The sequence below is a fragment of the Diachasma alloeum genome, unplaced genomic scaffold, assembly GCF_001412515.2.
Source record: "Diachasma alloeum isolate Michigan unplaced genomic scaffold, Dall2.0 Dall_scaffold_00212, whole genome shotgun sequence".
NCBI lineage: Eukaryota > Metazoa > Arthropoda > Insecta > Hymenoptera > Braconidae > Diachasma > Diachasma alloeum.
In genome coordinates, this window is record NW_021680377.1 from 772994 (window position 1) to 800515 (window position 27522).

The following is a 27522-nucleotide window of genomic DNA, read 5'->3' on the forward strand; positions in this document are numbered from 1 at the left end:
GGGGGGGGGGGGGGAAGATATATCGACTGTGGAGAACTGGCTTGCTCCCCTGGGGGTGACGAAGGTGCTTGCAGGTCGAGTGAGTCATTAATCCAGACTGGAATCATCGGAAATAGGTAGGAGATCATCGGAACACGGGAATAAGAAATTCTTTGCTTTCTCAGAATTTTGGAAAATACTCCGATTTGGTATCGTGCGTCATCTTTCTTCGTTGGGCGTTGTCAAAGATTCTTACAGTCAAACTAAGTCATAAGCACGAATGAAAATCATCGAAAGTTGATGACAAGCCGTTAGATTATAAGACAAGCCAGTTCGCTTTCTTTTTCCTGAAACGCTTCATGCTTTTCCATCCACATTCTTAGTTAGGAGGCAACAAAGGTTCTTGTGGTTAAATTAAGTTACTGTATTCATCGAATGTAGATGAAAAATCATTTGAACTTCATCAAAACATCCAGCCTCCTTCCTCAGACGCTTGTTCCCTCATCTGCTTCGCCTATAATTGCAGCAAGTCATTCAGCGTCAATTGTTTCTTCATCTTTCACGCTTAAAAGGCGACAGATATTCTCGTTAGTCAACTGAGTTGTTGATCCAGGTTGAAATCACAGATAGTAGATGACAAATTATTCGCGCTTTGTCGACACAGATGACTTCCCTCTTGCCGCATCAAACGACTTGACTTTTCTAACCTGTTTGCTCCATCATATTTCTCGCTCAATGTCTTCCACCGGTGAACTACAGCAGTATCAATGCTAAGAAGTTTCTCCAACACCTTGGTTAAAGTTTCGCCGTGGTTACCGAATAACGACTCAGTTTTACCCCAAACTCGGCTCCCTTGTATAACACTATTTTGCCACTGTATCTCCGATACCATAGTTTCGAATGGGGCTCCTCACTAACAAGCTGAAACTGCCGTGTACATGGGATGTCGAATGAGGAGAAGTGGATTTGAAAAGTTTCAAGTGTGGTTTCCACCGTGCTCCGGTGGTGATTCACTCGGTTGCATTTTCTTTATCAGAATTTCATGAATGCAGAGAGTGAGGAAAAAGGAGAAATTCATGAGGAACAAATACTGAAATATTCAGGGAGTTGACGGGAATATTTTAGAACACAAACTCTGTCCAAAAACACGTCAATATTGTAACGGGAAAGGGGAGAGATTTAGTCACTGTATAAATACCAGAATATCAGTATTTGTACTTTTTATTTTTTATCATTTGTTTAGCCTCTCTGCACTGGGTGTTAGCATGCAGGCCGAGGGATAGAGTTCACCGGGTCAACGTATGCCCTTCGGCACAGTATTTCATCCTCCTTTCTCCACCCTCGCTCCGCGCTGTTTCACGGGAAATTGAATGGCCGCTGCGATTCGATTAATAAATTTTTCGACGTACCTAGGGTTTTTCAATTTACATCCCTAGGCAAATAGTTTGAACGCATGACAAACGAAGAATATTGTGAAAAATCGTGGAGCAAACTCGACAATCATTTTACCTCATTTAATGGGAAAAAAATCATGATTTGGGATTTGTCCCCGGATAGAATGGCATTCTCGCCTCTTTCCCCGTTCTTTTTCCTTCTTCGCTCGACTGAAACAATATTGACAGCGAGAAATATATGTAGCGTAACTCGTGTGCCACCCATGCAGCCCAGGAAAGACCGATATTTTCACGCGGTAAATCTTTGATGCGGTGTCACACGGAGTTGGTAAGGTTTGCAGAAAAAAATTACAGCGAGGCAAAAGGACAGGGGGTAGGCGGGGAAAGTGAGAGAAAAATGAAAACAGGAAAATAAAGAAAATGTGAAATAAGTAGCAGGCGACGTTGGCAAAAAGAGTAAAGAGATTGAAAAGAAAGGAAGCGGTGGGAGGAAAGAAGAAAAAAAGGTGTAGGTGGCGACGAGAAAAGAAATAAGACCCCTGAGGTGTGTGCACGAGAGAGGGTGAGAGAGCTCAAGCAAGCGTGGAAAGGAAAAGTCTACCGTCCCTATCTCGCCTTTCAATAAGATTCCACGCGAACGGTGTCTCACTAGGGCCAAGGCGCATTGAGAATTCGAGCTGTATGCTCTCACCGGGCTCATAACACTTCTCCCTGTACCCATTCTTCATTCTACTTTCTATACTCTTGTTGCATAATAAATGAGAACAACGAATACAGCGATAGAGCTGCGTTGATGAATAAGCGAGCAATGTTCGCAAAATGTTATTAAACTAGAGATTTATTTGGATTGCCGCTCGAAGACCCTTTCAATCTCCGCGAAACATAAATTCTTAGTCTCTGGCATGATGAAGTACATGACGGTTGTACCAATTACGTAAATTAACAGACAGATAAAAAATACAGAGCCAAAGCCCATGAGGTCTGTAGATTCCTGAAAAAGTTTCACAACAATCGCCTCCACTAGAGCTTCGGCCATGTGAATCAGAGACACCGCTGTTGCTTTAGTATTCAAAGGATAGTACTCAGACATCAGAATATGTTTCAGCGGTTGCAGACCCGCTGACTTCGACACATTGATCAAGAGTACAGCTGTCCATGGGATCCACGAAAAGTGAGAGACATCACGATTCGTCTCCTTGAAGACGTAGAATACAGTCGCTATCAACATGCCAATGATCATGGGAATACTTGCCAAAAACAGCAGTGATCTTCTCCCCAAATTGTCTACAAACAGTGCTGCCACGCAGCATACAATGATCGTAATGACCATTGTGATGGCTATTTCAACGTTTGCATCCAAGGGCAGGTCAGCTTTCTCAAAGAGAACACCAGCATAGTTTTTGATGACTGACGTTCCGCTCAGGTGGAGGTACATCAAGAGCCAAAGGTGGATGGCGAAGGCTCGGCTGCTCCTGCGATTCTTCCACAGAAGTGCAAAGCTACTTTCACTCTCCATCTTCGCGTTCACGTAATTTTGGATAGACACTAGATCCTTGGGAACCTCTCTCGCTTCGCGAATGCACTCAAGAGCTCTCTCTGCTCTCACGGCGTCTCCTATGAATTTTTCGAGGAAATCGATCAAGGATTCATATCGATTCAACGATTCATATCGATTCATATCGATCAATGAACTCACCTTTCATCAGGTAGAAGTAGGGACTCTCGGGTATCATCCACAGAAGGAATGCGACGATCATCGACGGAATAAGAAGATAGAAGTTCAACGTATGAAGGTTCCAGAACGGACTGGCTAGCAGGACCGGCAGGGTACTGACACTTTCCACGATGATCGCTACAAAATTTACCCTCCCGCGAACTTCATCACTCGCAATTTCCCCGAAATAGAGTGATAGAATCGGTGAAAACCCAAGTGATAACCCTACGAGGGCTCTTCCTATGACGAAGGCTTCGAATGTGTTGAAGCCCATCACTATATAAGCGCAGGTGATTGGGAACATCGCTAGGATGAGGCTGTTTCGCCGGCCAATGATGTCCATCAAGTATTTCGATACGATGGAGCCTGCTATGATGAAGATTGACGTCGTACTGGCTATCCATCCCACTTGGTCAGAAGTCAAATTCAGGTGATTCTGCTTGTTCTGCAGCGCGGGGATGGCCACCATCAGCCAAGCATCTGACTGACCATATGGAATCATCACTGAGCTCGCTGGAAAGGTTTCATACCTGAGCAATTGAAGAGTACAAAAAATCTCGAGCACTAAATTACCTATCAGAGCAATCAGGTATTGTGAATGCACCGCCTTCATTACTTTTTTCTTTGTTTCTGCTGTTAACTTGACGTTCGTTTGACGGAGAGCCACTTACTGATATGCGAATGGCGATAGGTAGACTCGCGGGTGTCTCCACATGGCTCATGACATGAAAACAGTCGAAGCAGAAATATTTCACCTTCACGGTCTGAACTCGATTCAAAATTGATCATGTCTCATCGAACGGGATTCACCAAATTTCCTCGGCACTGTTTCTTCGTTCTCAATGATTACATTAACCGGATTATTCATGAGTACCTGTGCACGGAAGATGACATATTTCGATCACTGAGGGTGATGTAGGATGAAAGCGTTATCAGCAGTGGGAATGATGTTCCAGAAATTAGGTATCAGTATCCAGGCGAGCGAGCCTTAACAGAGGCTCCAACGGTGTATTTTAATCCTTCCACTGTGCGTCACTGATATCGATAAGCACTACTGCATACGGTTGGTGTTACGCTCGAACATGAACCACATTGTTTATCGCAATTTCGCTTGACAATAGTAAACATCAACGTATTTTGCGTTTGAATGATATGTTTTCCAAAGGTGATTTTTCATTGAATATAACATTAAAAATGTGCGATCAGTACTGGAATAATTGGCCGATTGATACGGTTTAAAGGTTGTTATTGCATAGCAGATCATTTGAAAAGTTTCTTTGTGGGCGAAAGGATTTTATTCAACATTATAAATAGGATAATTTCAAAGGCTTCTTTGGTTAAAATGTGTAATTAATAGTTTATTCAAAATTTATTATCCACGCTTGCGCTAGTTTCTTCTGACGGTTTCGATAAATTGTGCGAAAATCGTTGGAATCGCGTGACCAGGAGGGGGAGCTCTGAGGACGGGAAAGCATGCGTTGCAACATTTCCACCTCCGATGTTCGTATTTTCTTGCGCTGTAACTGATCTCTGTGACGATGAAAAATCCGTTCTATTAAGAGAATAATGAGGGCAATCAATAATCCTGCTGTCAAAACACCTAAGATCGGCGTTATTCCCTTGAGCTGCACGGACGGATGATAGATCTCGGGAACATCCTTTATCCGATAATGATACTCTCGTTTCCATCGATCAAGCAATCCACTGTATTTAAATCGCTGAAGACTTGACAACAGAATTTATTTCAATTATTCAGTTTTCAATATTGACCTCGATTTTTCACTTACTGGTAATTCACGAATGCTGTGTACTCGCTGTTAAGGGGCATGATGATTCCTGACGCTTGGATTTTTCTGGTCTTGATCCAGGCGAGTTTACAGGGGATGAAAGGACTCGTGTATCCTTCTCGAATCTCGTGGGTTGTGTGGAATGCCACGCTCTTTCGACATACCTGTTGAGGTAATGTAGAAGGTCAAACTTTTTGGTGAAATTGTCATCATTGATGACTTTTAATAACCTGTTGGAACCCTTCGTGATGAGTTGCTGGCAGAAATCCCGGGGGCTCCATGAGCGCAGCCATTTTCTTCATGAGTACTTCGTCTGAATCCTAAGACAAAGGTTGAACCAATCCATCTCAATCTAGACCTGACTAATTCCAAATTAAGAAATCACCTTGAACAACGTATAATCCGCAGTGTCCTGTATGGCTATCAACTTATAAGTCCCAAGTTTGACAAATTCTTCTATCGAAGTGAACGGCATGTGTGAAACGTTAACTGCGAGAAAGCTGGTTAGAGACGCAGAGTAGGCCATGGTGATGACCAGCGCCGACAGGGATAGGGATATGAAGACAATCCTCAAAGGTGTCTCATCAGGAAATTCTGCGGAAAAAGATTCTTCCTGTAAACTTCAAGTTATCACGGTTTTTCCGCTCACCTGGCAGTCCTTGCTGACAGTAAATACCCCAAACAGACGAGTAATGCTCGAAGACGAGGGGGAAAATGAAGGATCTTCCTTTGTACTTGATGAACGTCAGGAGAAGAGGTGTCGTCATGATCAAAGCGATTATCACCAGCCAGACGTCCATCCCAAACGCCTGCAAAGACATCAACTTTGGGAAATACCAATCGAAAAAAAATAAATTGAGAAAGAATGGTGCGGAATGGTGGACATGCTGGAAAACCTGATGAGCTTAAGACCCTTTTAATAAAGTGGCCAACCTCAAAGTAGGCGTTCCATTGCACGGTGTTCGCTCCAGGCATCCGAATGTACAACCGGGAATTCTCGTATACAGTGGGAATTGTAAAGTCGACGACTTCTCGTCGTTCATTAGTCATGATGAATGAGGATACCCCCATGTCGACTTCGTTCCGGTGGAGTTTCCCAAGAACACCGGTCCATTCTGAAGCGTCCGGATCCCAACGGCCGTAGGAGCGCTCAATTGTTACAGATGAAATGGTAAAATTCATGAATTGAGATAGAGCTTTCACGACTCTTCCCAAATATCCATGGAGATCACCGTTTTTTTGCCAGATGTCGGTTGATCCCTAGGAAAAATGTCAGATCAGGTGATGGTTTTTCATTCATTCCGTCAACTAGCTGTTGAAATTCAACAAATAGTTCTCCCCGGGTGTGTAATCAACATCAATAATCATCATTTATTCAATGATTTACTTGCACAATATTGATGTGGAAAGGTCGACCTTCGAGAGAAGTCCTCCGTTCGTAAAGAGACTTGTCGGAGAACCACTCAATGCCACGACTCTCGTCAATCCACCGCCCCAGCTCTCCTATATGAGTACGATTACCAGTGCTTGTCCACCACTCCTGGATAATGGTTGACTCGCAGCACGCAACAATCACTTTCGAGTTGAATTTTAAATTGAACAGGTTGCCCTCCGGATGACGGCAAAATTCACAGGCGTCTCCGCTGCTGTCTCCAGAGAACAGAATCACCCATAGGCTGTTGCTCCGGTTCAGGGTCTTCGTGATTCGCCCGAAAAAATGCACTTCCTTCATGTTTTTGATGAAAATTACGAACAGTGGACGGACATTCTGCCTGCGATACAACTGCAATGTTGGTGTTAATTCCTGGAAATTGACCATGTCCGCTGCTCTTCCGCGGTTGGACATTTTTCTCGACATCTCGTGCCAGAATGTGAGACTTCCAAAAGCTGCAATTGTTCGTTAGATTCTTATCTGTGCCTTCACTTTCTCGAGTTGTTCCATTAATTTGCGCGTTGTAATTTACGAGATTTTTATGACCAAAAATGGAGTTGTTAACTACATCTAGTCTAGTTGGTCGTACTCACAATGATAATTGGTACTCGACACGATGAGGATCCCATCAGCGTCATGAATCTTGTAGAATTCATCAATCAAAGATCCGTAATAAGTGATGTGTACGTGTCCAGTAGTCAAGGTTGACCAGTAGGCAGTAATAAAACTCAGAATTACCGCGACGGGAAGCTCCATGTTTCTTATTTCAAAAATTATTGTGATTTAGGAGAAAAAATCATGGAGTTTCAGATTTCACGGATTTTTTTTTTAAATTCTCCATTTTTAAACAGCAAAAAAAAATTCCCAAGCGACTTTGGGTTTTAATGAAAAATAGAAGCATTTAGTACCAATTTTCGAATATATTTACCAGAATTTTCCTAATTTCTGCCAATTTTCAATGAATAATTGAGCTAAAATTTCGTTTTCCTCGATTTTTCCAGGAAAATTTGGAATGTTGAACTATAATGGGTTAGAAACTTATAAGTGCAAAAACTTTCTAACAACGTCTAGTCACCAAGTAATAATTTCACTAGGAGATATTCGGTTAAGTAAAACTGATTATCTTGACGGCGCCTTCCCCAGGACTGATTGACTATGGAAGTGTTGTACTTCTTATAGGAAGATCCCTGTCATTTCTGGCGTCCCTGCCTGTCACCACTTCTCGGGGGGAAATCGGTGAATTAACAGTCCTCAAGACAGTAAACAGCTCTCAAACTGCGACAGGAATCACGAATTTATGATTACTTCCTGCGACCCGTGGGGCTGCTTCCGTGTGTCTAGGAAGGGTATTCCGGGTTCTCAATCAAACCTGAGTGTTGACGCATCATCGAGATTGTGACAGGATTCACTGGAATGTCCCTGGGATCATTAGGCGATTTCTGTCTCTTGTGAACAGCAGATTTTTACCATTTGAAACGACCATTTTGGCAGCAGTCTGAGATCACGTCTCGAAATCACTAAAATCAGCGCTGTAATCACGCGCAAAAGCACAATAAAGTGCCCTATTTCTTCAGAAATCACAGGATCGCTCACTCCGGTAAATATTCATGACATAACCCATCCCTCACGCCGCAGAATTTCGAAAGAATCGACATTACGATAAAAGTTCCAGCTACACATATCGACATTGGAGATTGACGCAACGGCCATTTCCATACATAAAGGTTCCAGCGTTTATACGAGAAACTTATCAACTTCTACGGTTATACCGCCACTTTATGGACAATATTTCCCTTTTCTCCCCCGCGTTACCGCATCTCCGCATATTGTAAACTATTCTCTTTTGATATCTTCCGTATCCCATAGCAATTCCCCAAGTTTCCCGCTTCTTTCTTCTCCCTTAAAAATGTCGTCATGAAGAGGGGAATTCATCCCCACCTGTTTTACTAGTCCATTCAAAAGGCCTTGAAACCCCCAAATTTGTCTCTGTAAATCACTCGACAGCTCGTCCCCCATGAAATTCTAGAGCTCTGTGTCATCAAACTCGAAATGCCTATGAATATTTCGTGCCCTGGGAAAAAATCAGAGTTCCGGATGTACAGCGCTGAGAGTGAACAAAGCATTCTGTCCATCGAAACTCTCTGATTCTCCCACTCTACGCGGCAATTGTTCGGTTAATCGATCGATCTCGTGACGCACCAAATATGTAAATCCGTTTGTCAACACACGACGAATTTGAATATTGCTTTTGCAATTTGACGACTGATTTGACGTCCACCAATGGCTAACACAATTGCACGGAGTCTCTCCATCGATCTGTATGAATATTTGATAACAGTGAGATTGCTCTGGATGAGAGTGTTTTTTGATACAAATTACTTGTGAAATTAATTTACTATTTTTTTGTGAAGTTTGAATAGAAAAATAAAAATAGTTTGAAACAATAGTTTTAAGATCCTCGAGTGACACAACCAGAACGTCTAGAATACTTGTCTTAATTTAAGACATCAAAAATGCCTCAATTTTGGGGACACACGTCTTAAAAAAGACGATTTCGATTTTTTTTATGCGCATGAAAAAATCGGAATTAATTGAATTTCTTGAAAATAATTGCGGGACAATTAATCCTGACGAAAATAATTAATTCCCGGATGCATATGGACGCCAAAATTGACGGAAGCACGACAAAAATGCAGAGTGAATTTACCATCTACAAATAACTTGGCTAAAAGAATAAATGAAAAAGGGGGAAAATGGAAGCCGCCGGTAGTAGAAAAACTTCCCCGTCTTGCAAATTGAAAGAGGCCCGCTAAGCAGGCGTCTTACGACACTTTACTGAGTAAATCCGAAGTACATTGCGCTGTAAATTCAGGCTGCGTGGGTGGAAAGCGGCTGGTGTGCCACCTCAGCAAAGGCAGTTGTGTTCATACTTTATTGTTGTTGGAAACTCGTAATTCGAAGTTGGCAACATCGGTCCAACAATCCAACTCCCCTGGGAATCCCCCTTTTCAACTGAGACGAGCATAATCTCCATCGTCAAATGGATAATGAAGTGATTAAACTTTGTCAGGGGCATAAAAAATTGACCTTGTGACCTTGTGACCCTTATGACCCTTATTCCGACCCTCATGGCCATTATTTTGACCCTTGTGATCATCAACTGTAGAGTCGTAATTTCGACTGCCAAATTTTCCTCACCGGAACTCAATTAAGATTTTTGTAATACAAAGAGATAAAAAAAATATCATGAATCAATGAAAAATAAAATTCCTGACTTCAGGGATGATTTCAGGAGTCAATAGCCCCTCGATGTGCACCAACAAATCATCAAAGTAAATGTACCCAACAAACATGCCAAGGACATTTTACAAATTAATTAATCCAAGCATGATACTGGATACGAGTAAAACGCAAATATTCTGAGGGATAGTTATTTCGGATCGAGAAACCCAACTTGATTACAAGTACCGCCCCGGTTGTGTACACACTTTGTGGACATACGTATATATTCCACTCGGCCACATTAATTCCATCAATTTTCGCATTCAACCACATTCATAGTGCCGACTGTGCGCCATTGTTCACCCCCTCCTCTCTCGCGCGACTCATTGAAATTTGATTATCCCTGGGGCAACAGTCGCAAATATAATCAATTATGTTGGCGGATATCCCCTCGATATCCATTCTTCAAAGCCGGAAATTCGCGAAGAAATACGCAGGTGGGATTTGGATGGCAAAAACAGGTGATGAAACGTTATTATTTTCGGGGGAATGCGTGCCTTATTCAGTCGGCATTCGCTCGATCGCCAGCCGGAATCCCTGGATGTACGGGAATCGCTTCATAATTAAAGGGCAACTGTCTGTTCCAGAAGCCCCGGAAATGGCCGGTCATACGTTTCTGCCATTAACTGTGGTTGTACTTGGCCGAGAACACCGGTATTGTCGAGTTATTAGCGTCATTAATAAGGGTTAACGGAGCCTCTTGGTATACAATCGTTTTCTAATTCTGATTCTGTCATGATAACGTTCTAATTATCATGCGAATTGGAGTGTCCTGCACTACACTAGATTTTTTTTGAAATTTCATGGACGATATTGTAGTAAATCTCATGAGAGTGACATTGAATCGAATTTTCGGTGGAACATGAATATTCAGAAACAAAATGACATGAATTTTCCTGATTTTTCTGAATTTTCACAGAACAATTGAACCCAAAATCAAGTATTTTATTGATTCCCAGATCATTTGAACGCAGAATTAATGAAATATTTGATTTTTGAACGACAAGATTTCCTGAAATTTCAGTGGAACTTAAACACGATTAAAATTTCTGGAATTCGACGCGCAAAATTCAAATGAAAATTTTCCATCTAGTGACAGTTCCCTAAAAATTTCAATGAATCATGTGACATCATTTCATTTCACAATTTGATGATAAAATCAGCGAAAACTATGAATTCCGGTTCAAGATTCCCCGAAAGCAAAAAAATGCTTTCCTTACGCAGAAATTCCTTTTACTTTTCCCCAATCCTGCATAGAGCCCGGCAATAATTGCTGGAAACAATTTTTCACGCCTCCACCTCTTTAATCCCAGATTTCCCGCCGCAAAAATTTTTTTACCAAACACGATTGAATATTTATGGTTGCTATTGACTCACCGCAATCACCATTCCTCCGCATTTCCTACATCCTCAGCGAAATTGGTGAATCCGCTGAAAAAAAGAGAGAACAGACGGATATTAGAGAGAAAAGTCATAATTTAAGTCATTGAAATTATTATGCGCGTTGGAATTATTAAAAAATTTTCATCTTGTGACCCCTCCCCCGAAATTTCAATAAATTTCGTCATTGATAATTGACAATTTGATGAGAAAATTAACGAAAACGATAAATTCCAGTTCAAGATTCCCCGAAAGCAAAAAAAAAATCCTCTCCTTATGCAGAAATGCCTTTCACTTTTCCCCAATCCTGCAAAAAAATCTACAGGTGAATTCCGGCAGCTGCAATTGAGCATCAATTCCCCCGATCAAATAGGCCGGCAGTAATTGCTGGGAACAATTTTTCGCGCCCTGGGCAGTGGCAAAACTCTTTTTCGCAGAAGTTAGCAACCCCATCTGATTCATTCCACCTCTTTAATCCCAGTCTTCCCTCCGCGAACATTTTTTTACCGAACACGATTGAATATTCCCGGTTGCTATTGACTCACCGCAATCATCATCTCTATTTCATACTTCCTCAGCGAAATTGGTGAGTCCGCTGAGAACAAGAGAGCACAGAGGGATCTTAGAGAGAAAAGCCAGAGTTGTATATCCCTATCTGCCGTGATTTGTCATGAAGCAATTCTCGTTCGTCTCTCGATTTTCCACTCGTTTTCCTTCGACTCCGTCTCTCACCACTCCCCCTCCCCCCATCGGGAAAAGCTACTGAGGGGGAGGATCAGCTGTTGTCTGCCACACAGCGTGACAAGTTATTTGTTCCAATTGGTTTTGCTCGCCGGCAAATTTCTCAATACGCGTTTCTAATTTTCTCATTTTATCGTTCACGTCCGCAGCGCTAAATTCAGGATATATTCGGGCTGGCAGGGGGGGGGAGGGGTCGGGTGTTTAATTCCCTTCCCTCGTATCGTGGAGAACACTCGACTCTCGTTAAGTAGAGGAAAAAGAGCGAGCGAGGGGCGGCGGGTGGCGAGGACGAAATAAAGGTAGTTGAATGAACGACGATGGTTGTTATACACGTGGACGAAGTATTACAATGCTGCGCGTGGAGAGAGACTGTCGTGTCGTTAGACGACCGGAACGACGGGTCATTAGAGGAGTTAATGTGGCGCATGAATTTTGATCACCGGCGCCGCGGCTCCGCAGCGTGCTGGATATTAGATGACATATTAAACACCAGATCGTGGTAATAGGTGTTTTGTGATTTTTTTAAAGGGGTGTTTCGCAATCTCGGGGACGGCCGGGACTGCCGAGATGGGGGGCCGTTTGTTCCGGCACGGAGAGAAATATTCAGGAAAACTTACGTATCCGGAATTCCGGAGCGACGTGTGGTTGTAGGACTTTTTGGGGAAATGGCAGGGAATTTTTTCAGGGTGTTCTGTAGTTTTTAGCTGAATCGCCTGGGAAACGTTAGGGTATCGTCGGTTAAATTCTCTGGACGATGCCGTCATCGCTTCTCTGTGTTCCCGAACGCGGGTGCCTGCTCTAGTGATGTCATGTTAGTTGGTAAAATTTTTGTTAATTTTTATAGAAATGAAATAATAGAAATTAATAATAATAGAATGATGATAATTTTGTTAATTTTGTTGGCTGTTGAACATTTTTTACTGAAATGTACAGAAATTTTGCGGATTTTGTGATTAAAAATTCGTAATTTCAGGGGAAAATCCGTGGGAACAGGAAATTTAAAGTTAATTATCCCTGAAAATTAATGAAAAACCAATAAAGTTCAGGGAATTTAACATTAAAGATCCATTTTCACTTGAAAATTCATGTAAAATATTGTTACTGCACTCGAATCTCCAGAGAAACTTGAAATTCCATTGCCTGTTCCCCTTAAATCCAATTCGAGATCTTTTTCCACAAAATGCAGTAAATTTTTTTCAACAGTATGAAATCCCTCCGCAATCACTGAGAGCAACCGCTCATTGAGCGCCTCTTTCCCTTTAAGAAAAATCCTGATTAATCTCCACTGAAGCCATTTCGTTTTTCATACCGAGACCCTTTAGACGATGAAGATGCCGGTTTGTTACATGCCCAGAGGACAATGCAATTTACCAGGCGAACGTTTATAGGTACGTTGTTTGCCGGCCGGGCGAGTCACCTCCGAAACACGCAGTCTGCGGGTACATAATCCCCAAGGGGTAGTGGTAACGGAAGCTTCCGCTAACGAAGATGAGAGTCGAAGACAGACTGCACAAGGTGTGCAGGGATCCTTAGGATCGCTGTATGCAGCACGAACCATGAATTTTCTTGTATCGCCTGGGGTGATGCATGCCGCGGCAAGAAACTCCATAATATCCCTTCACCACTTGGCGAACAGTTTAGAAACAGATTCCGCCTTCGGGGACTCGATCACGATGGCAACCACAATTCAAATTTACGGATTTTGCACGAAGAGAAATATTCAATAAAAATTACATATCTACACTGAGAGAAAAAATTATTCCTGCCAAGGATTGATATTCTCGTCAGAAGATAATATTTTTTCAGAACGAATTTTTCCAGGACAGTCATTTTCAGAGAGTCCAAGTCTATCCTAAAAAATTACAGTGATGTTGAACAATCTGATTATTATGCTACATATGACCTGGACAAAATGTTCTCCGATATCTTCCGGATTTTACAAATTGACGATTTTCTCAGGTTAAGAAAATTGGAATAATTCCAAATGTTAATAATTATTATTGGAGTTTCTTCGAGGTCATATGCAGAAGAATATTCTTATAGATCACCATAATTCTCACGCTTGGAACTGATTTCGGAGCACCTGGAAATGACTGGCCTGGAGAAATACGTTCCAAAAGAGATATTTTCTTCTACTAAGAGTATGAAAAAGATATCACCAATAACATTTTCTTGGAAGGAATAAATTTTTTTCTCAGTGTATTCCGTAATTCCGGAGCGAAATATGGTTGAAGGAAATTTTACGGAACTGTCACGGAATTTTTCCAGAGCTTTCCGTAATTTTTATCTGAATCTCCTGTGAAAAATTACGATACCGTCACTTAAATTTTCTGAGTGGATTCCGTAATCGGTGAGTAAATTGTGAGTGTCATAATTTTTACTGAACATTTCTCTCCGTGTGTTGTTGCATTTTGGCTAGGGTAAATGTTTGCGGAGGGAGGAAGGAGTATTAGTCAATTCGGTTGGAAACGTTTTCCGAAATTTTTTAGAAAAACTTTCGCCGCATGTATCCATTTGGTATCGATATAAATTTCAAATGACCTCAGGATATTTTGTTTCACAACTCATTCTGTCAAAAGCCATTCAGCTTCCTCTCCATCTCCATATAAACGGATTTACATCGGTGGCTGTATCGCGTGACATTTATGCATACCTGTCTTTCAATTTTTATTCATCTGCACTGGGAGGGCGGTGGCATAACGATATTCCCCCCGCCGTCCAGGATGTACGAGGAACGAATTCACGCTCAGGTTCACGGATTTGAATAATTCTGTGTACATACACCAAACATGACCCGGGTTTAGTTGTATAGAGATTAAGCTGGATGATAGTTGGGTAGAGAGATTTTGCGGAACGAGTTTGGTTTGCGTGATGTTAGACTTCACAAGTGAAAAATGCGGGAAAATTATTATCACGGCGGGGTGTGGGTCATAACTGAGAATTCACATTTGAAATTACTTGGATTTTTATCTATTGCGTTTGTCTTCCATTTCATGTCATTTCATTTCATTGATTCAAGTATATATTTTATACTCAATTGGGTGATGGCTATTTCAATTCGAAGAAGGGTCAGAATATAAGGGTCAAAAAGTTTAGCCTGACACCCACTTTTTTAACTTTAATATTCTGGCCCTCATTTCTTCACCTTTACATTCAGGCCCTCAGTTTTTAACTCTAATATACTTTTTGACCCTTACATTCTCACACTCAGTGTCTGACCCTTACATTACACTTGAGAGCGCTCGGTGCAGCCCGCGCTGGTACGAAATCATCATCCTCGAATTGACACATCCATCCGCTGAGTCCCAAAAAATTTAATGAAGACGTACGACTTTTGCCGGAAGAAAAAGGTTTAAAGCACAGAACAAAGTTGCTTCTTACGTTCGACCCAGCCCTCCTGCCATTTTAACCACCATGATAGGACAGCTGTTCCAGGCGAGAGAATCCCCCGGCAAACCCGTTGTCGTTGGCTGTAACACGACAAACAACGCTGTACCGTTGACAAACAGAGTGTACCACTTTCCGCTTCTTTATATATATCAACAAACCCCCCACCGCCCTCGCACTCGTCTCCACGTACGCCAAACAATTCCTCGTTGTCGTTGTTTATCTTCAGAAGAATTGAGTGATGAGAGCTGCGCATTCACCGGGATGCATGGAGTGGAGCGTACTTGAGTGACGGTGTTATTGATATTTGCGACAGCCACAAGATAAATTGGAATTTAATGGGACTGAAGTGCGAATTGCAGAGGTGAGCAATTTTTTTTTTGCTTAATTTAACGCGCTTGATGCCTTTTTTCAGGTGCAGGGGTGGCGGGAAACCGGATGAGGATATTTGGCGAGGGGTTCGCCTCCGCTGGCGATAACTAACGATCCTAATGCTGTATTGAAGCTCAATCGAGGGGAAGACCTTGCCGGGGGGTCTCTGGCGGGAACATCAAGCGCGGAAGTCAAAGCTCGTGAAATCCCCGGTTTCCGGCGGCTGGCGTTTATTCTTATCCGCTTTTGGTGTATCTGGAGTGCTTTGGTGTTTTGGTATCGGGATTATGGCACGGGATTGCCGGGGAGGGTACTGAGTTACATCATTTGTGAAGAGGCACGAGTCACGGAGGTTTCCTCTGGCTGAATTCAGGACATTTGAAGGCTGTTCAGTCAGTGTACGGAAAGAATTTGAAATTATTTTTTACTGTGGGAGCATGGTGATTCTTAATATGAGAAGTAGAATGCTAGACTACCCGCCGCACTTGAAGAAATACTAAAAATCCTTTTTTCACCCGAGGCCAAAGGGTCATATCTAGGCTTTTTTCGGGGGAAAAGTCGACTTTCGCCAAAATCGAATTTTTCCGCCGGGTGAAAGCCGATTCTGTATTTTCTGGCGTGCCTAATACCACTGCGCCCCTCACTTGCCCCAGAAATGCAGAAATAAAAAAAAATTTTTTTTCCACCCGGAGCCAAAGTGCCATCTAGGCTTTTTTCGGGGGGAAAGTCGACTTTCGCCAAAATCGAATTTTTCCGCCGGGTGAAAGCCGATTCTGTATTTTCTGGCCCGTCTAATGCCACTGAAACCCTCACTTGCTCCAGAAATGCAGAAATAAAAAAAAAAAAATTTCCACCCGGAGCCAAAGTGCCATATTTAGCCTTTTTTCCGGGGGAAAGTCGACTTTCGCCAAAATCGAATTTTTCCGCCGGGTGAAAGCCGATTCTGTATTTTCTGGCGTGCCTAATGCCACTGCGCCCCTCACTTACCTCAGAAATGCAGAAATAAAAAAAAAATTTTTTCCACCCGGAGCCAAAGTGCCATATTCAGCCTTTTTTCCGGGGGAAAGTCGACTTTCGCCAAAATCGAATTTTTCCGCCGGGTGAAAGCCGATTCTGTATTTTCTGGCCCGTCTAATGCCACTGAAACCCTCAGTTGTCCCAGAAATGCAGAAATAAAAAAATTTTTGATGCGAGTCGAAATTATTCACAGAGGACCTGAACTATATCCCGTGTCCTTTGTAGTGCCATGGGTTCTCCCTGTGCACTAGTATTCCGTGCGTGACGCGCGATATCGCTCCCATGGAAACACAGACACACGATATTCGGTATCAGTGAAGGACAGACCCTCTTGAATTACGCAAAAATAGTGTTCGAAACCGAAAAACCCTCATTTTCCCCCAAAAATAAGATAAATGGAATTAAGTCTCAACAAGACACCCCTTTCGTACCCCGAATTCTCAATCGTGCGAACTCTCCAGGTCCCCATGGCCCCCGCACGCCACAAAAACTAAAAAAGTACCTCCTCACAATCCAACGCGAAATAACCACCGCGCCATGTCCGCCTCCCCCTCATTCCTCACCATCACCAGTGTCTCTCTCTAATTAAAAAACACTCACCTAAAATATACACAGCACGTGATGCCCCGTGGAAATTCTAAGTAAAGAAAAGCGCCCATTACCCTACATCATTTGTTCAGGATAATGAAAATTAAGGGAACAACGCTGTCCTCACTTCCCCCCTCAACAAATAAAATTTCCCCTCCATTATTCTCACCGTTATCCCGTGATAATCGTCAGTGGTCCACAGCCCCGAAGAAATCCGTGAGAATGGAATGAAACGCAGTTGATGACTCTTGGAATTTCAAAATGTGCTTTTCCGTATTTTCTCCACCCACTCCAGCACAAAGCGTTGACTTGAGAGATGTCTGAGGGACGAGGGTGTAAGAAACGTGAATAAACATACACTCACCGTGAATCTCTAGTGTGAGAAAATGAGGACGAGGGGCGGGGGAGTTAGTAGGATTGAAGGAAAGTGCTGTGTATGGCTCTGTCTGGGTGGTGATCTGCATATTCGCTTTGACTTTTAAATTTTTCTGTACTTCTCTCTGGGTCGTGTTGCCATCCTCTTTGTCTCTCACTCCGTCCGCTGGACGACACCTCCCGCCGCCCTCGGGGCTCCTGAGGCAATTTTGCGTACGTATAACTGACGCCTTCGCCATACATATGTATGCGATGCACGAAACACTTAAACTTAAAAGAGACGAGTCACACATTCCACGTGTACATGCATGTGCACTTCATAACGCATTTTTTTACCTCCGCCATTCTTGTTTTAGAGGCACCTCGGTGGCACTGCACCTCTTGGGCTCCGGCGCTAGATGGGTTTCGCGACTCGGAGTATTTTTCGGCTCCATCGGAATTTTTTATTAGTAGAGATGCAGCACCGATTTGCGTTCACGTAGTGGTGTATAGTGGCTATTTTTTTTAAATCGATAGATATTGATACGGACACAGAGAGAAACAAACACGTTGTCAAACAGGTCTTGTTTGGGCCAACAAAATCGCTAGTTGAAAATTGCCAAAAAAGAATTTGTTTGGTTCGAATTTGAGGGTTCAAACATCAATAATTGTTCTGCTCTCGACAGCAACGAAATATTTGGCTCAAGTAGTTTATATAATTAGTTGAATTAATTTATAACATGTGCTAAGCGATTCCATCTTGAAAAAAAGATCTAAAATGTATTCACATTGTCTCTCATTTTCTCAAATGATGATGACGAAATCTAGAATGTTAAACTACTGTAAAAAAAAAAAAATTTTATGAAAAGCTGTATAAACTTATTGGTTTTGTGCTAAATAAAAAAAATAGTTTATAAATATTATTATAAAATGAAAGTACTAGTGGTTGTTTTCCTTGATGATCGATAGCTTTTAACATTTAAATGAAATTTTGTACATAATTTTCATGTTTTTGGATTTTGTCAGAGTGAAAAAATACAAAAAAATGAGAGACGACGGAGTTTTTAAAAAATTTATCATGTAATGTTGATACAGATGGATTTCTCGACTCTGTGACGTCACAAATCCGGCCAACGCAGAGGAGTATTTTTCGTCTCCATCGGAATTTTTCATTCTCAGTGCTTTCGTTGGGGGTTTTTTATTGTCCTTCGACTCCTGCCTTTTGCCTCACTTGTTTTTCGGAGAATAAAGGATGAATGCGATAGCGATTCTTGAGATTGAAGTTTCTCGGTTGAACGTACGCCGTTGAATATTCGAAGCGTTTGCTAAGAAGTTTTGACAGCCGGTGGGGGGGAGAGACTCGCGGGGGAGAGATGGAGAAAACGTTGGGTGGAGATGGAGTCCTTAGACTGGGAATGTGTACTCTTGTTGCGGGGTGACAGAGTTCTTGGAACAAACTCGAGAGATTGGAAGATTTTTTGTCTCGTGGAGGGATATAATATGATCGGGTGAATAGATTTTCATGGGAAATTGAGGAGAAATCGATAGGGAGGTGCGATGTTAAGAAATTTTCAGGGAAATTTGACGGAATTGTGTCACTGAAAATTCATAGATCCTGACTTTAGGTGAACTTTTAGAGAGAATTGAAGTTCCACAGATTTTTTCTCCTAAAAAAAATCATTTTCTTTTTTAAAAAAGGAAAAGATGAAATTAACATGAAATTTCAAGGAATTTTGTAATTGGAAATTCATAATTTCATAGAAAAATCAGGAAAATTCAGAGAAATCTCTCCTTTCATTCCAAATTCCTCTGAATTTTGAGAGAATTCGACGGTAAATATTCATTTTCACTTGAAAATTCATATAAACTATGGAATTTCCGATAAATACTTGGGTCTTCAGTTGAATTTTCAGTAAAAATTGAAATTCCATTGACTTTTTTCCCTTAAATCAAATTCAAGACATTTTTCCAGATAATTCAACAAAAGTTCCAGCATTTTGATTTCTCTATTTAATTTTGAGTTCCGGAAGACTCCTGAGTCGGTTTCTCTCGCGAAAATAATTCAGAGTTAACCGAAGAGGCGCATGAAGTTATATCTAAACATCAAAGAACGACAATATGCTCTCTTTTACTTCACAAACGAGAATGAAAGGAAAAACACCTGGATTCTCGACGGAGTCCTTATTCTGAGAACGTGTATTCTTGTTGTAGGGGAGATAGACAGGGTTCTTGAGACAAACTCGAGAGATTGGAGGATTTTTTGTCTGAATAAAGTGATATAATAGGATGGGGAGAGTATATTTTCACGGGAAATTGAAGAGAAATCGATAGGGAGCTGCAATATTGAGAATTTTCCACTGAAATTTCCTGTGTCTTGGAAATTTCTAACAACCAACATTCCCATTTGCATTTCAAATGTAATATTTTCATTGAAAAATCTGTGGGAACTGTGAATTTCAGTTTAATTACTCCGGGAAAATTAATTCGGAATAAATCGAAGGGCCGCATTAAGTCAAATCCGAACATCAAAGAGTACAATATATCCCTGTAAATATCACCGTCGGTTTTTTGCTCGCGCCTTCACCTTGTTCGTCTCAAGTTTACCAAAGACTTCGCATTTTCTTACTCAAACCCTCGGCAATCTCCCCGCATCGCGGAGAATAATTCCCCAATTTATTTCATGCTGCAACAAAGGAGAAAACCAGTGAGAAATAAGCGAACAAAAAGAACGACCGAGACAGTAAATTGAGTTTAATCTCATGGAGCAGGATCGAATCATCAAGCAGACAGCCCCGGATAATTTAAGGTGACTCACTCGATCTGCCTCGTCAGAGCCCCCACTATAATTGCTCGTGCCTCCTCAAGATTCCACTCCAATTTTTCTTTTTCCACCCACTTTTCCACTTCACTGATAACACTTTTATCGCGTTAATTTCAGTTTATCATTTTCCGTAGGAACTGAAGAAAAGGAAAAAATGTTAATGCTAATGTTTTCACCCTAATTCTGACCCTTATATTCTGACACTTACATTACGCTTGAGAGGGCTTGCAACAACCCGGCCTGATACTAAAGAATCATCGTCAAATTGAATTACCCATCGCCCAATTGAGTATAAAATATACTTGAATCAAGCACATTTTACTACCCAACTTGGGCAATTTCCTAATTTCAGTTTATAATCCTCCCTAGGAACTAAATCCCGAATTATCCATTAAATTCAACTGTCCAGTATCAAAATTACTACAACACTGGAGTACTGAAACAACCATTCACAGTGTTCACGACGCGTCTGGTGATGTACGGGCGGATCTGGAACAATCGAGTCTGCGTTCAGTCTATCAGAAACAGAAACGGACGGAAGGACAACCGTTAACCCGTCGAATCGGCTTCCGCTTTGATAGCAAAACCTTTCCCCCTCAAAATGTCGATGAAGGATAAGTTTCATGCCACAGGTGCTTTCACCAAGTAATTCCCAAAATCCTTCAGCATAAACTCATGGCTATACCAATTTTCCCCCCCAACAACAAGAACGAGAATTCATTAACTCCATTCTGGGGGAGCGAGTGCTCATTCAAACAACATTCCGGGGAACTTAATTCCGACGAATGCAATGGAAACGGGGGAAATGCTTTTTGGATACATGCGCTGTGCTTGTAGCGAAATACATGTGAACGAATACAGAGGAGATTCGTTCTGCTTTAGAGGTCACTGAATATTCACTCTCTTAATATAGGTGAACAAATAGCAACTGTCTTGCGAAATTTATCGGACTGGATTTTGTTGGTTGCGCTTCAATTAGAAGGAAATCGAAGTCTTCGATGCTTGGGGAACTCGCCAAATATTTTAGCTTTTCGGGCTGGTGAAGCATATCAGGAAGTAGTTATCAGCAGAACCGAAGGCTTCATCTAATGAAAAGTCTGTTAAAAACAAGCCTTTTTACTGAATTAAGTGTCCGGCCCTTGTCATCAGATAATCAGGAAACCTAGAAAGCTTGCAAATGCCTTCAGAAAGGTTCATGCGAGTTGTGTCTGAACTTGAAGAAACCTTCGTCATAATGAGGTTCCTCTTTGCTTCATGTCTTTTACGTGAGAAGAATCTTTGAAGAATTCTCAGTCACTGAATATTCACTCTCTTGATAGAGTAAATGAACGGATAGGAACTGCCTTGCAAAATTTATCGAATTGGGTTCTGTTGGCTGTGCTTCAATTGGAAGGAAATCGAAGTCCTCGAAGCATGTCAGCAATCAGTCATCAGCCAATCAGAAAACCTAGGTAGCTTGGAAGTGCCTTCAGAGAGATAGCTTTGAGATTCGTCTGAATTTAAAGAAACCATCTTCCTAATAAGCTTCCCCTTTGCCTCATGTCTTAATATAGATGAACGAATAGCAACTGTCTTACGGAATTTATCGGATTGGGTTCTGTTAGTTGTGCTTCGATTGAAAGGAAATCAAAGTTTTTGATGCTGATGAATTCACCAAATATTACAGCTTTTTTGGGCTGTCGCAGCACATCGACCATCAGCCATCATCCAATCAGGAAAACTAGAAAGTTTGAAAATGCCTTCACAAAGATCGCTTTGAGATGCGTATCTGAACTGAAAGGAACCTTCTTCATAATAAGCTTCTTCTTGGTCTCATGTCTTTTGCGTGAAAAGAATCTTTGAAGGATTCTCCTGATGAATGGCTCTGATCACTCTGTTCATTACGCCAAAAGCCATCATAACCAATTAGTCGTTGCCGGACCTAAAACCACTCTAAGAGACGGCCTTTGAGTTCTCAGTAAATTGATACATCATGCCGATACCGCAAAGAGATTCTGCGAGTGAAGTAGATAATCGATTAAAATTACGAGTTATAATTGAACTCAATAACTGGTGGTCATGCAAATCAATCACTCGCAATTTCAAAAAATTACTACCACACGATCGTCTGCGTCCCGATCTCATAATTAGGAGCACTCGTCCCAAAATTAACAATCGCACATCAAAGATGTTGAAGTACCAGAGGCCTCCGACCGAGATTCTCAGCAAAAAAACCCAGGATCATTTAACTTTCGTGCCCCTCTAGAATTAAAACCAACACGTGAGACATCAAGTGGTCCTGAAGATCTGTGAGCCTAATGAGGCGAGACCTTCGTTAGCTCCAAAGTGACGGAAGCTTTCGAGAGCTCGAAAGGATTCTCGAAACTCCGTGAGCTCGTAAAAACTGTAGACAGCGGAGTGAGAGGGCCATCATCAACACATGTATGACCCGGGCTGATTCAAATGTAACAAGAATGAAATGAGGAAAAGGTGCAGAAAGAAGGGGGAAAAAAGAGACCAAGGAAAAGCGAAGGGTAGCGTATGTGTGTGTGTACCTGATGCGCACACAGTCGCGCGTCTGCTGTGGGATCGATCGGTGGGGGTTGCCGAGGGCCAAGAGTGAGCGAGAGTGAGAAAGGGCTTGAGAGGACACTCTCGCAGGGGGCGTTCAAAGTCTGTGAGCGAGCGTGATAAAGTGAGACGGCGGATGCCTCGAATGAGTCAGGTTAAGGTTAGCAGCGATGAAGGGGGCAGGGGAGAGGGGAGGCGCGTGAGGTTGAAGAGGTTGAAGAGGGAGAGAAGTAGTAGGATATAGTGCGCCCGCCATTTGCGCACGTCGCGCCTCCTGTGAACGATAGACGCGAACGAGGGGTAGACACCTGACGGCAGAGCGCGGAGTGAACGGCGGCGGGAGGGGGGGGCGGATAAGAGTGGGGGACAAGCGCTGCAGGAGCGTAGAGGGGATGAAAGCTCTCTGAGCCTGTACGGGCGGGTACCCACTTGCAAAAACAAGAAGCAAGTGCTTCAGTGTCCCGGTACGAAGCGACCAATGCGTGTCACGTGGTAGTTTTGTACACTTTGAATCATTTTGTACGTCTGTATGTGACATTTGCCTTTATGTACGGGCCGGATTNGGGGGGGGGGCGGATAAGAGTGGGGGACGAGCGCTGCAGGAGCGTAGAGGGGATGAAAGCTCTCTGAGCCTGTACGGGCGGGTACCCACTTGCAAAAACAAGAAGCAAGTGCTTCAGTGTCCCGGTACGAAGCGACCAATGCGTGTCACGTGGTAGTTTTGTACACTTTGAATCATTTTGTACGTCTGTATGTGACATTTGCCTTTATGTACGGGCCGGATTTTGAGTGCCGGCTGTCACGTGGTTAACGCTTGTGTAGTCTTGCTCGCTCTGTGTTTTATTCGTTGATTAATTTTATGGTTATTGGGTTTTTATGATTGGTGAGTGGTTTTGGTTGAACTTTTTGTGAGAGTTTTTTTCGCGGGGGTTTGGACAATGGGGCTTTGGAAAATACGGCGATGAGGTGGCCCCGGGGGATGAGAATTAGTGGAGTCAGACGTGTTCTATGAACTGATGAGCAATTTGCGGTTACTGCGACTGTTTGGGGGTGGAGTTAAGTAACGTCATCCAAAGACACGTTGAGAGTGTTCTCGTTGAGGATCTGCTGGTGAGAAGGGGGTGAGGTGTAGTGATTGCCACTGGAATTCACCTTGGCGCTATCTCCGTGGTTTCACTTCCATTCACCCTTCGTCCGTCTCGAGACTCGAGGTGAAGTGAGACAACGTGATACTGGCGGAGGGGAATATTTTTCAGATTGAGTTTGCAGGATTTTTCGAGCTTTTTTTTCCCGGAGAAGACACGCTTTGAGGGGGATTTTTCTTTGATGGTGGATTATGAGATTATTCGCGTGGAATTTAGGGATCTGATGATGAATACTTTGTCGGTAAGTTCCTGCAGTTGAAATTTATAATATTTAGGAGTTAAGGTTTTCTGCGGCTGGCGGGTAATCCGCGGGATTTTGCGAATGTTGGATTCCAGGGTATTTCAATTACTGGGTTTAGCCGGTTTGATGCGTGGGGGGAGTTACGGGGTTCTTTTCTTTTGGATGGGGCGGTTTTAGGGGGTCGTTGCGGGGGGAATAGTGAGAGTGGGTGATTTGTTACAGTGGGAACGAAGTGCTCAGTTTAGGTGAAGTAGGGGCTATTCATCAATTTTGAATTCAAAGGCTTTTTCTTTGAGTTTTTTGAGGCTGTAAAAAATAGTGTCTTCGGGATGTCTTAATTTAAGACATTAGACACGAAGATTGAGAGAAAATTAATGAAGTATTTTAAAAAAAGAGGCATTATAAATTGATTATGAAATTATAAACTTTACTTTTGGAGGAAGATTAATGAAATAATTTTGAAATTGCGTAATTTCAATCATTTATTTATAAGCAATGAATGTTTTAAAAATAATAAAAAAATAATATTCATCATTTTTTTTAATAATAAGATTTTTTTCAATTTTTTTTACGCAATTTAATTGACAATTTGTCACTACCAAATTGTAAAAGATATTTGGATATCTGTAACATCTCAATTTGAGACAGTGAAAATGCCTCAATTTCAAATACTAATTTTCCTCGTGCAGTAAACAGCGCTGATGTCGACGTGAAGCTCTGAATTTCTCTGAACTTTGAATCGTAAAAAAAGTTTCGCGAAGCTGTACTATGATTTCAGGAGAAAACACGCCCTCGCCTATTTTCCTTGTTACCCCATCTCCGTTCGTAAACTCGAATTGATGAATATCGAATTGCCGGAATTCAACAAATGAAATTTCGATACACGATGGAAGTCCCGATCTATTATTCTCCCCAGATTGACGCATCCATGGAAATCCCGTTGAAATCAATATAAGGAAAAGAGCTGGGTGCCAAAAAAATGGGGAAAACACTCTAAAAAGGTATCAATTTCCTCAGCGATACATATCTGGGGAGTGGGGGTGTGCGCGGAATTCTAACGTTAACACGATCCTTTGATTTCGTTCGCATGGTATTTTTCTCTCCATTAAGTCTCTCTCGTCAATTTGAATCGGCGCATATTGGACGGCCCCAATTTAACAATGGAAATTGCAATGGACGATAAAAGCTTGGATTCATTACTCTTTTCAGATCGACTTGATAAAGACCGAAAAATTCCCCTCAAATTAATGAATGGAATAGTGGAAATTGCCATCCAAAATTGTGTTTCGGCTTTTTCAGGGTCTTTGTGCACAGCGATATCGCAAAATTAATTCCTCCAGCGAAATTGTGATAGATCATCTTTTTTCCGTACCCCTCAAATTTTTGCGAGAATAATAGTTAGAGAAATGCGTTTAAAACAGTAGCGTCTCTTTCTGATGGCTCTCGCACCCCGTAAATCCCCCCGCGAAGCCTCCCATCATCAATTTATAACCGTCAATATCGAATTCCACCACTTCAACAATTAAAACCCGACTGAGCGTTGACCAGAGCACCAATCTATGATTTCCGCACCCTCTTCTCTCCAAAATTCAATATCCTACGCATAAATACCCGAAAAACCTCAAATTACCAAAAAGGGAACACCCACAGCTCCAAAATCCTCAGCAAATTTATCAGACTTCACTCATCAGTCAAAACATCCAGTAAATACTGCCACAAATGGAAATAAAAATTTACACAACGCGGAGAGGGATTTCCTAGAACAATTCTAGAGTAGCACGTGAATTTTTTCCGCTTGGTATATGAAATTTTCACTGAAATCCTTAGAAAAATTATCTTCATAGCACTAGGATTTTTCTAAGAATTTCTTTCCCTGCAGAAAAAAATTATCACCAACTCGTGTTATCGATAAATTGTATTTTATAGGTTTTTTTCCTCAGCCCCATATTGGTACTCCTCTTAACGAAATTATCCCTCAAATTTTTCCGGAAAAATCGATTATATTGGAGAATAATGGTTGGAGATTTGCCTTTGAAACACTAGTCTCGTTCTGAGCGCTCTTCCACCGTCAATTTATATCCGTCAATATCGAATTCTACCACTTCAACAATTAAAGCCCGACTGCGCGTTAACCGGAGCACCAATCTATGATTTCCGCACCCTCTCCTCTCCAAAATTCAATATCCCCCACATCAATCCCTGAAACACCTCAAATTACCAAAAAGAGAACACACATCTCTAAAATCCTCAACTAATTTATCAGACTTCACTCATCAGTCAAAACATCTACTAAATAACTTCACCAACAAAAGAAATTTTCCACGAGAAAAATAAATATGCACCACCTCCGGTTATTGATTCATTGAATTTCATATTTACAATAAAAATTGCAGTAAATTACCACAAATAGAACCAAATGGTAGCCAAATTGAAAAAAAAATTGGTTGTCAAATTGTTTTCCTGCGCTTGTGCATGCCCGTATATTCGCTGGAAGTTTTTTAAAAACAAATCATGTGAACGCTTGGATAAATAATGGGAAAAATAGAACCCTCCCCCCTTCAACCCTTAAAAAATTTATCAAATATCACCCATCAGACAAAATATTCAGTAAATAATTCCGTGAACGATAAAAAAAATCCTCCGCCAGGAAAAAAATATTCACAAAGCAATTTTCGAGGAATTTCATTGAAAATTCAGAATTTTGTGGATAAATCAAAGAGAACTGTTAATTTCAGTTCCATTATTGTTATTGAAAATGAACAGAAAACCAGAAAATTCCAGTAAATATATTCTGGAATTTTCCGGGCAGTGACAATGAATGCGATTTCGGAGGAAAAAAATTACGAAATTTCGGGGTTCACTGAAAATTCAATGTAATTTGGCGCTGTATATTAAGGAATTTTCGTCTTTATGTTGCTTAAAATTCTGTAATTTTACTGAATTTTCAGTGACACCTGAAAGTTAGTAGTGAACTCTCCATGAGATTTCATTCTTTTTCTACCAGCGTAGAAAAAAAAATTTTCAAATTGGAAAAGCCAATCCAATGGGTTTTTTTTTTTGGTTGGAATAATATAAACGCTAGGATAAATAATGGAAAAAATACCCCGCCCCCCTAAAAAAATTTATCAGACATCACCGATCAGCCAAAACACCCAGTAAATACCGCCACTCACGTTAAAAAAAATTCTCCGCCAGAAAAAAAATTTACCACCTCTGGTTATCGATAAATTGTATTTTATTTGTAAAATTCGAAGTGAAACACGTCGAGGGATGGGAATGGAGCGGTGATGCTGGGCGAAGAATGCAAATTGAAACTGTACGAAGTGAATCACACGGGG

The 27522-nt window shown here is 41.6% G+C and overlaps 3 protein-coding genes across 3 annotated transcripts in view; 1 reads left to right on the forward strand and 2 right to left on the reverse strand.

Annotated features, from left to right (window-relative positions):
- Window positions 1–2211: 2211 nt before the first annotated feature.
- Window positions 2212–3809, reverse strand: LOC114841137 (facilitated trehalose transporter Tret1-2 homolog). Its single transcript, XM_029126027.1, has 3 exons — window positions 3661–3809; window positions 3070–3617; window positions 2212–2987 (listed from the first exon to the last, which is right to left on the reverse strand). The coding sequence occupies exons 1-3, from the start codon at window positions 3807–3809 to the stop codon at window positions 2212–2214; spliced, it is 1473 nt and encodes a 490-aa protein (XP_028981860.1).
- Window positions 3810–4445: 636 nt separating this feature from the next.
- Window positions 4446–7062, reverse strand: LOC107036876 (glutamate receptor ionotropic, kainate 2). The gene is made up of 8 exons (XM_029126030.1): window positions 6900–7062; window positions 6262–6761; window positions 5808–6134; window positions 5524–5683; window positions 5260–5468; window positions 5105–5194; window positions 4875–5038; window positions 4446–4812 (listed from the first exon to the last, which is right to left on the reverse strand). Exons 1-8 carry the CDS (start codon window positions 7060–7062, stop codon window positions 4446–4448), a joined length of 1980 nt encoding a protein of 659 aa, XP_028981863.1.
- A 16434-nt stretch (window positions 7063–23496) lies between these two features.
- Window positions 23497–27522, forward strand: part of LOC107036915 (neuroligin-4, X-linked) — a 79551-nt gene continuing 75525 nt past the window's right edge. The window contains exon 1 of the mRNA XM_015255168.1: window positions 23497–24184. The gene's annotated coding sequence lies outside the window, so the exon portion shown is untranslated. The remainder of the gene's footprint in view (window positions 24185–27522) is intronic.

Coding starts and splice junctions, on each gene's coding strand:
- LOC114841137 (XM_029126027.1), bottom strand. CDS start 3,809: ATGAGCCATGTGGAGACACCCGCGAGTCTACCTATCGCCATTCGCATA. Junction 3,618..3,660: donor ATACCTGATTGCTCTGATAG/GTAATTTAGTGC, acceptor TCAATTGCTCAG/GTATGAAACCTTTCCAGCGA. Junction 2,988..3,069: donor CTACTTCTACCTGATGAAAG/GTGAGTTCATTG, acceptor AAAAATTCATAG/GAGACGCCGTGAGAGCAGAG.
- LOC107036876 (XM_029126030.1), bottom strand. CDS start 7,062: ATGGAGCTTCCCGTCGCGGTAATTCTGAGTTTTATTACTGCCTACTGG. Junction 5,039..5,104: donor ATCACGAAGGGTTCCAACAG/GTTATTAAAAGT, acceptor TTACCTCAACAG/GTATGTCGAAAGAGCGTGGC. Junction 4,813..4,874: donor ACAGCATTCGTGAATTACCA/GTAAGTGAAAAA, acceptor TCTGTTGTCAAG/TCTTCAGCGATTTAAATACA.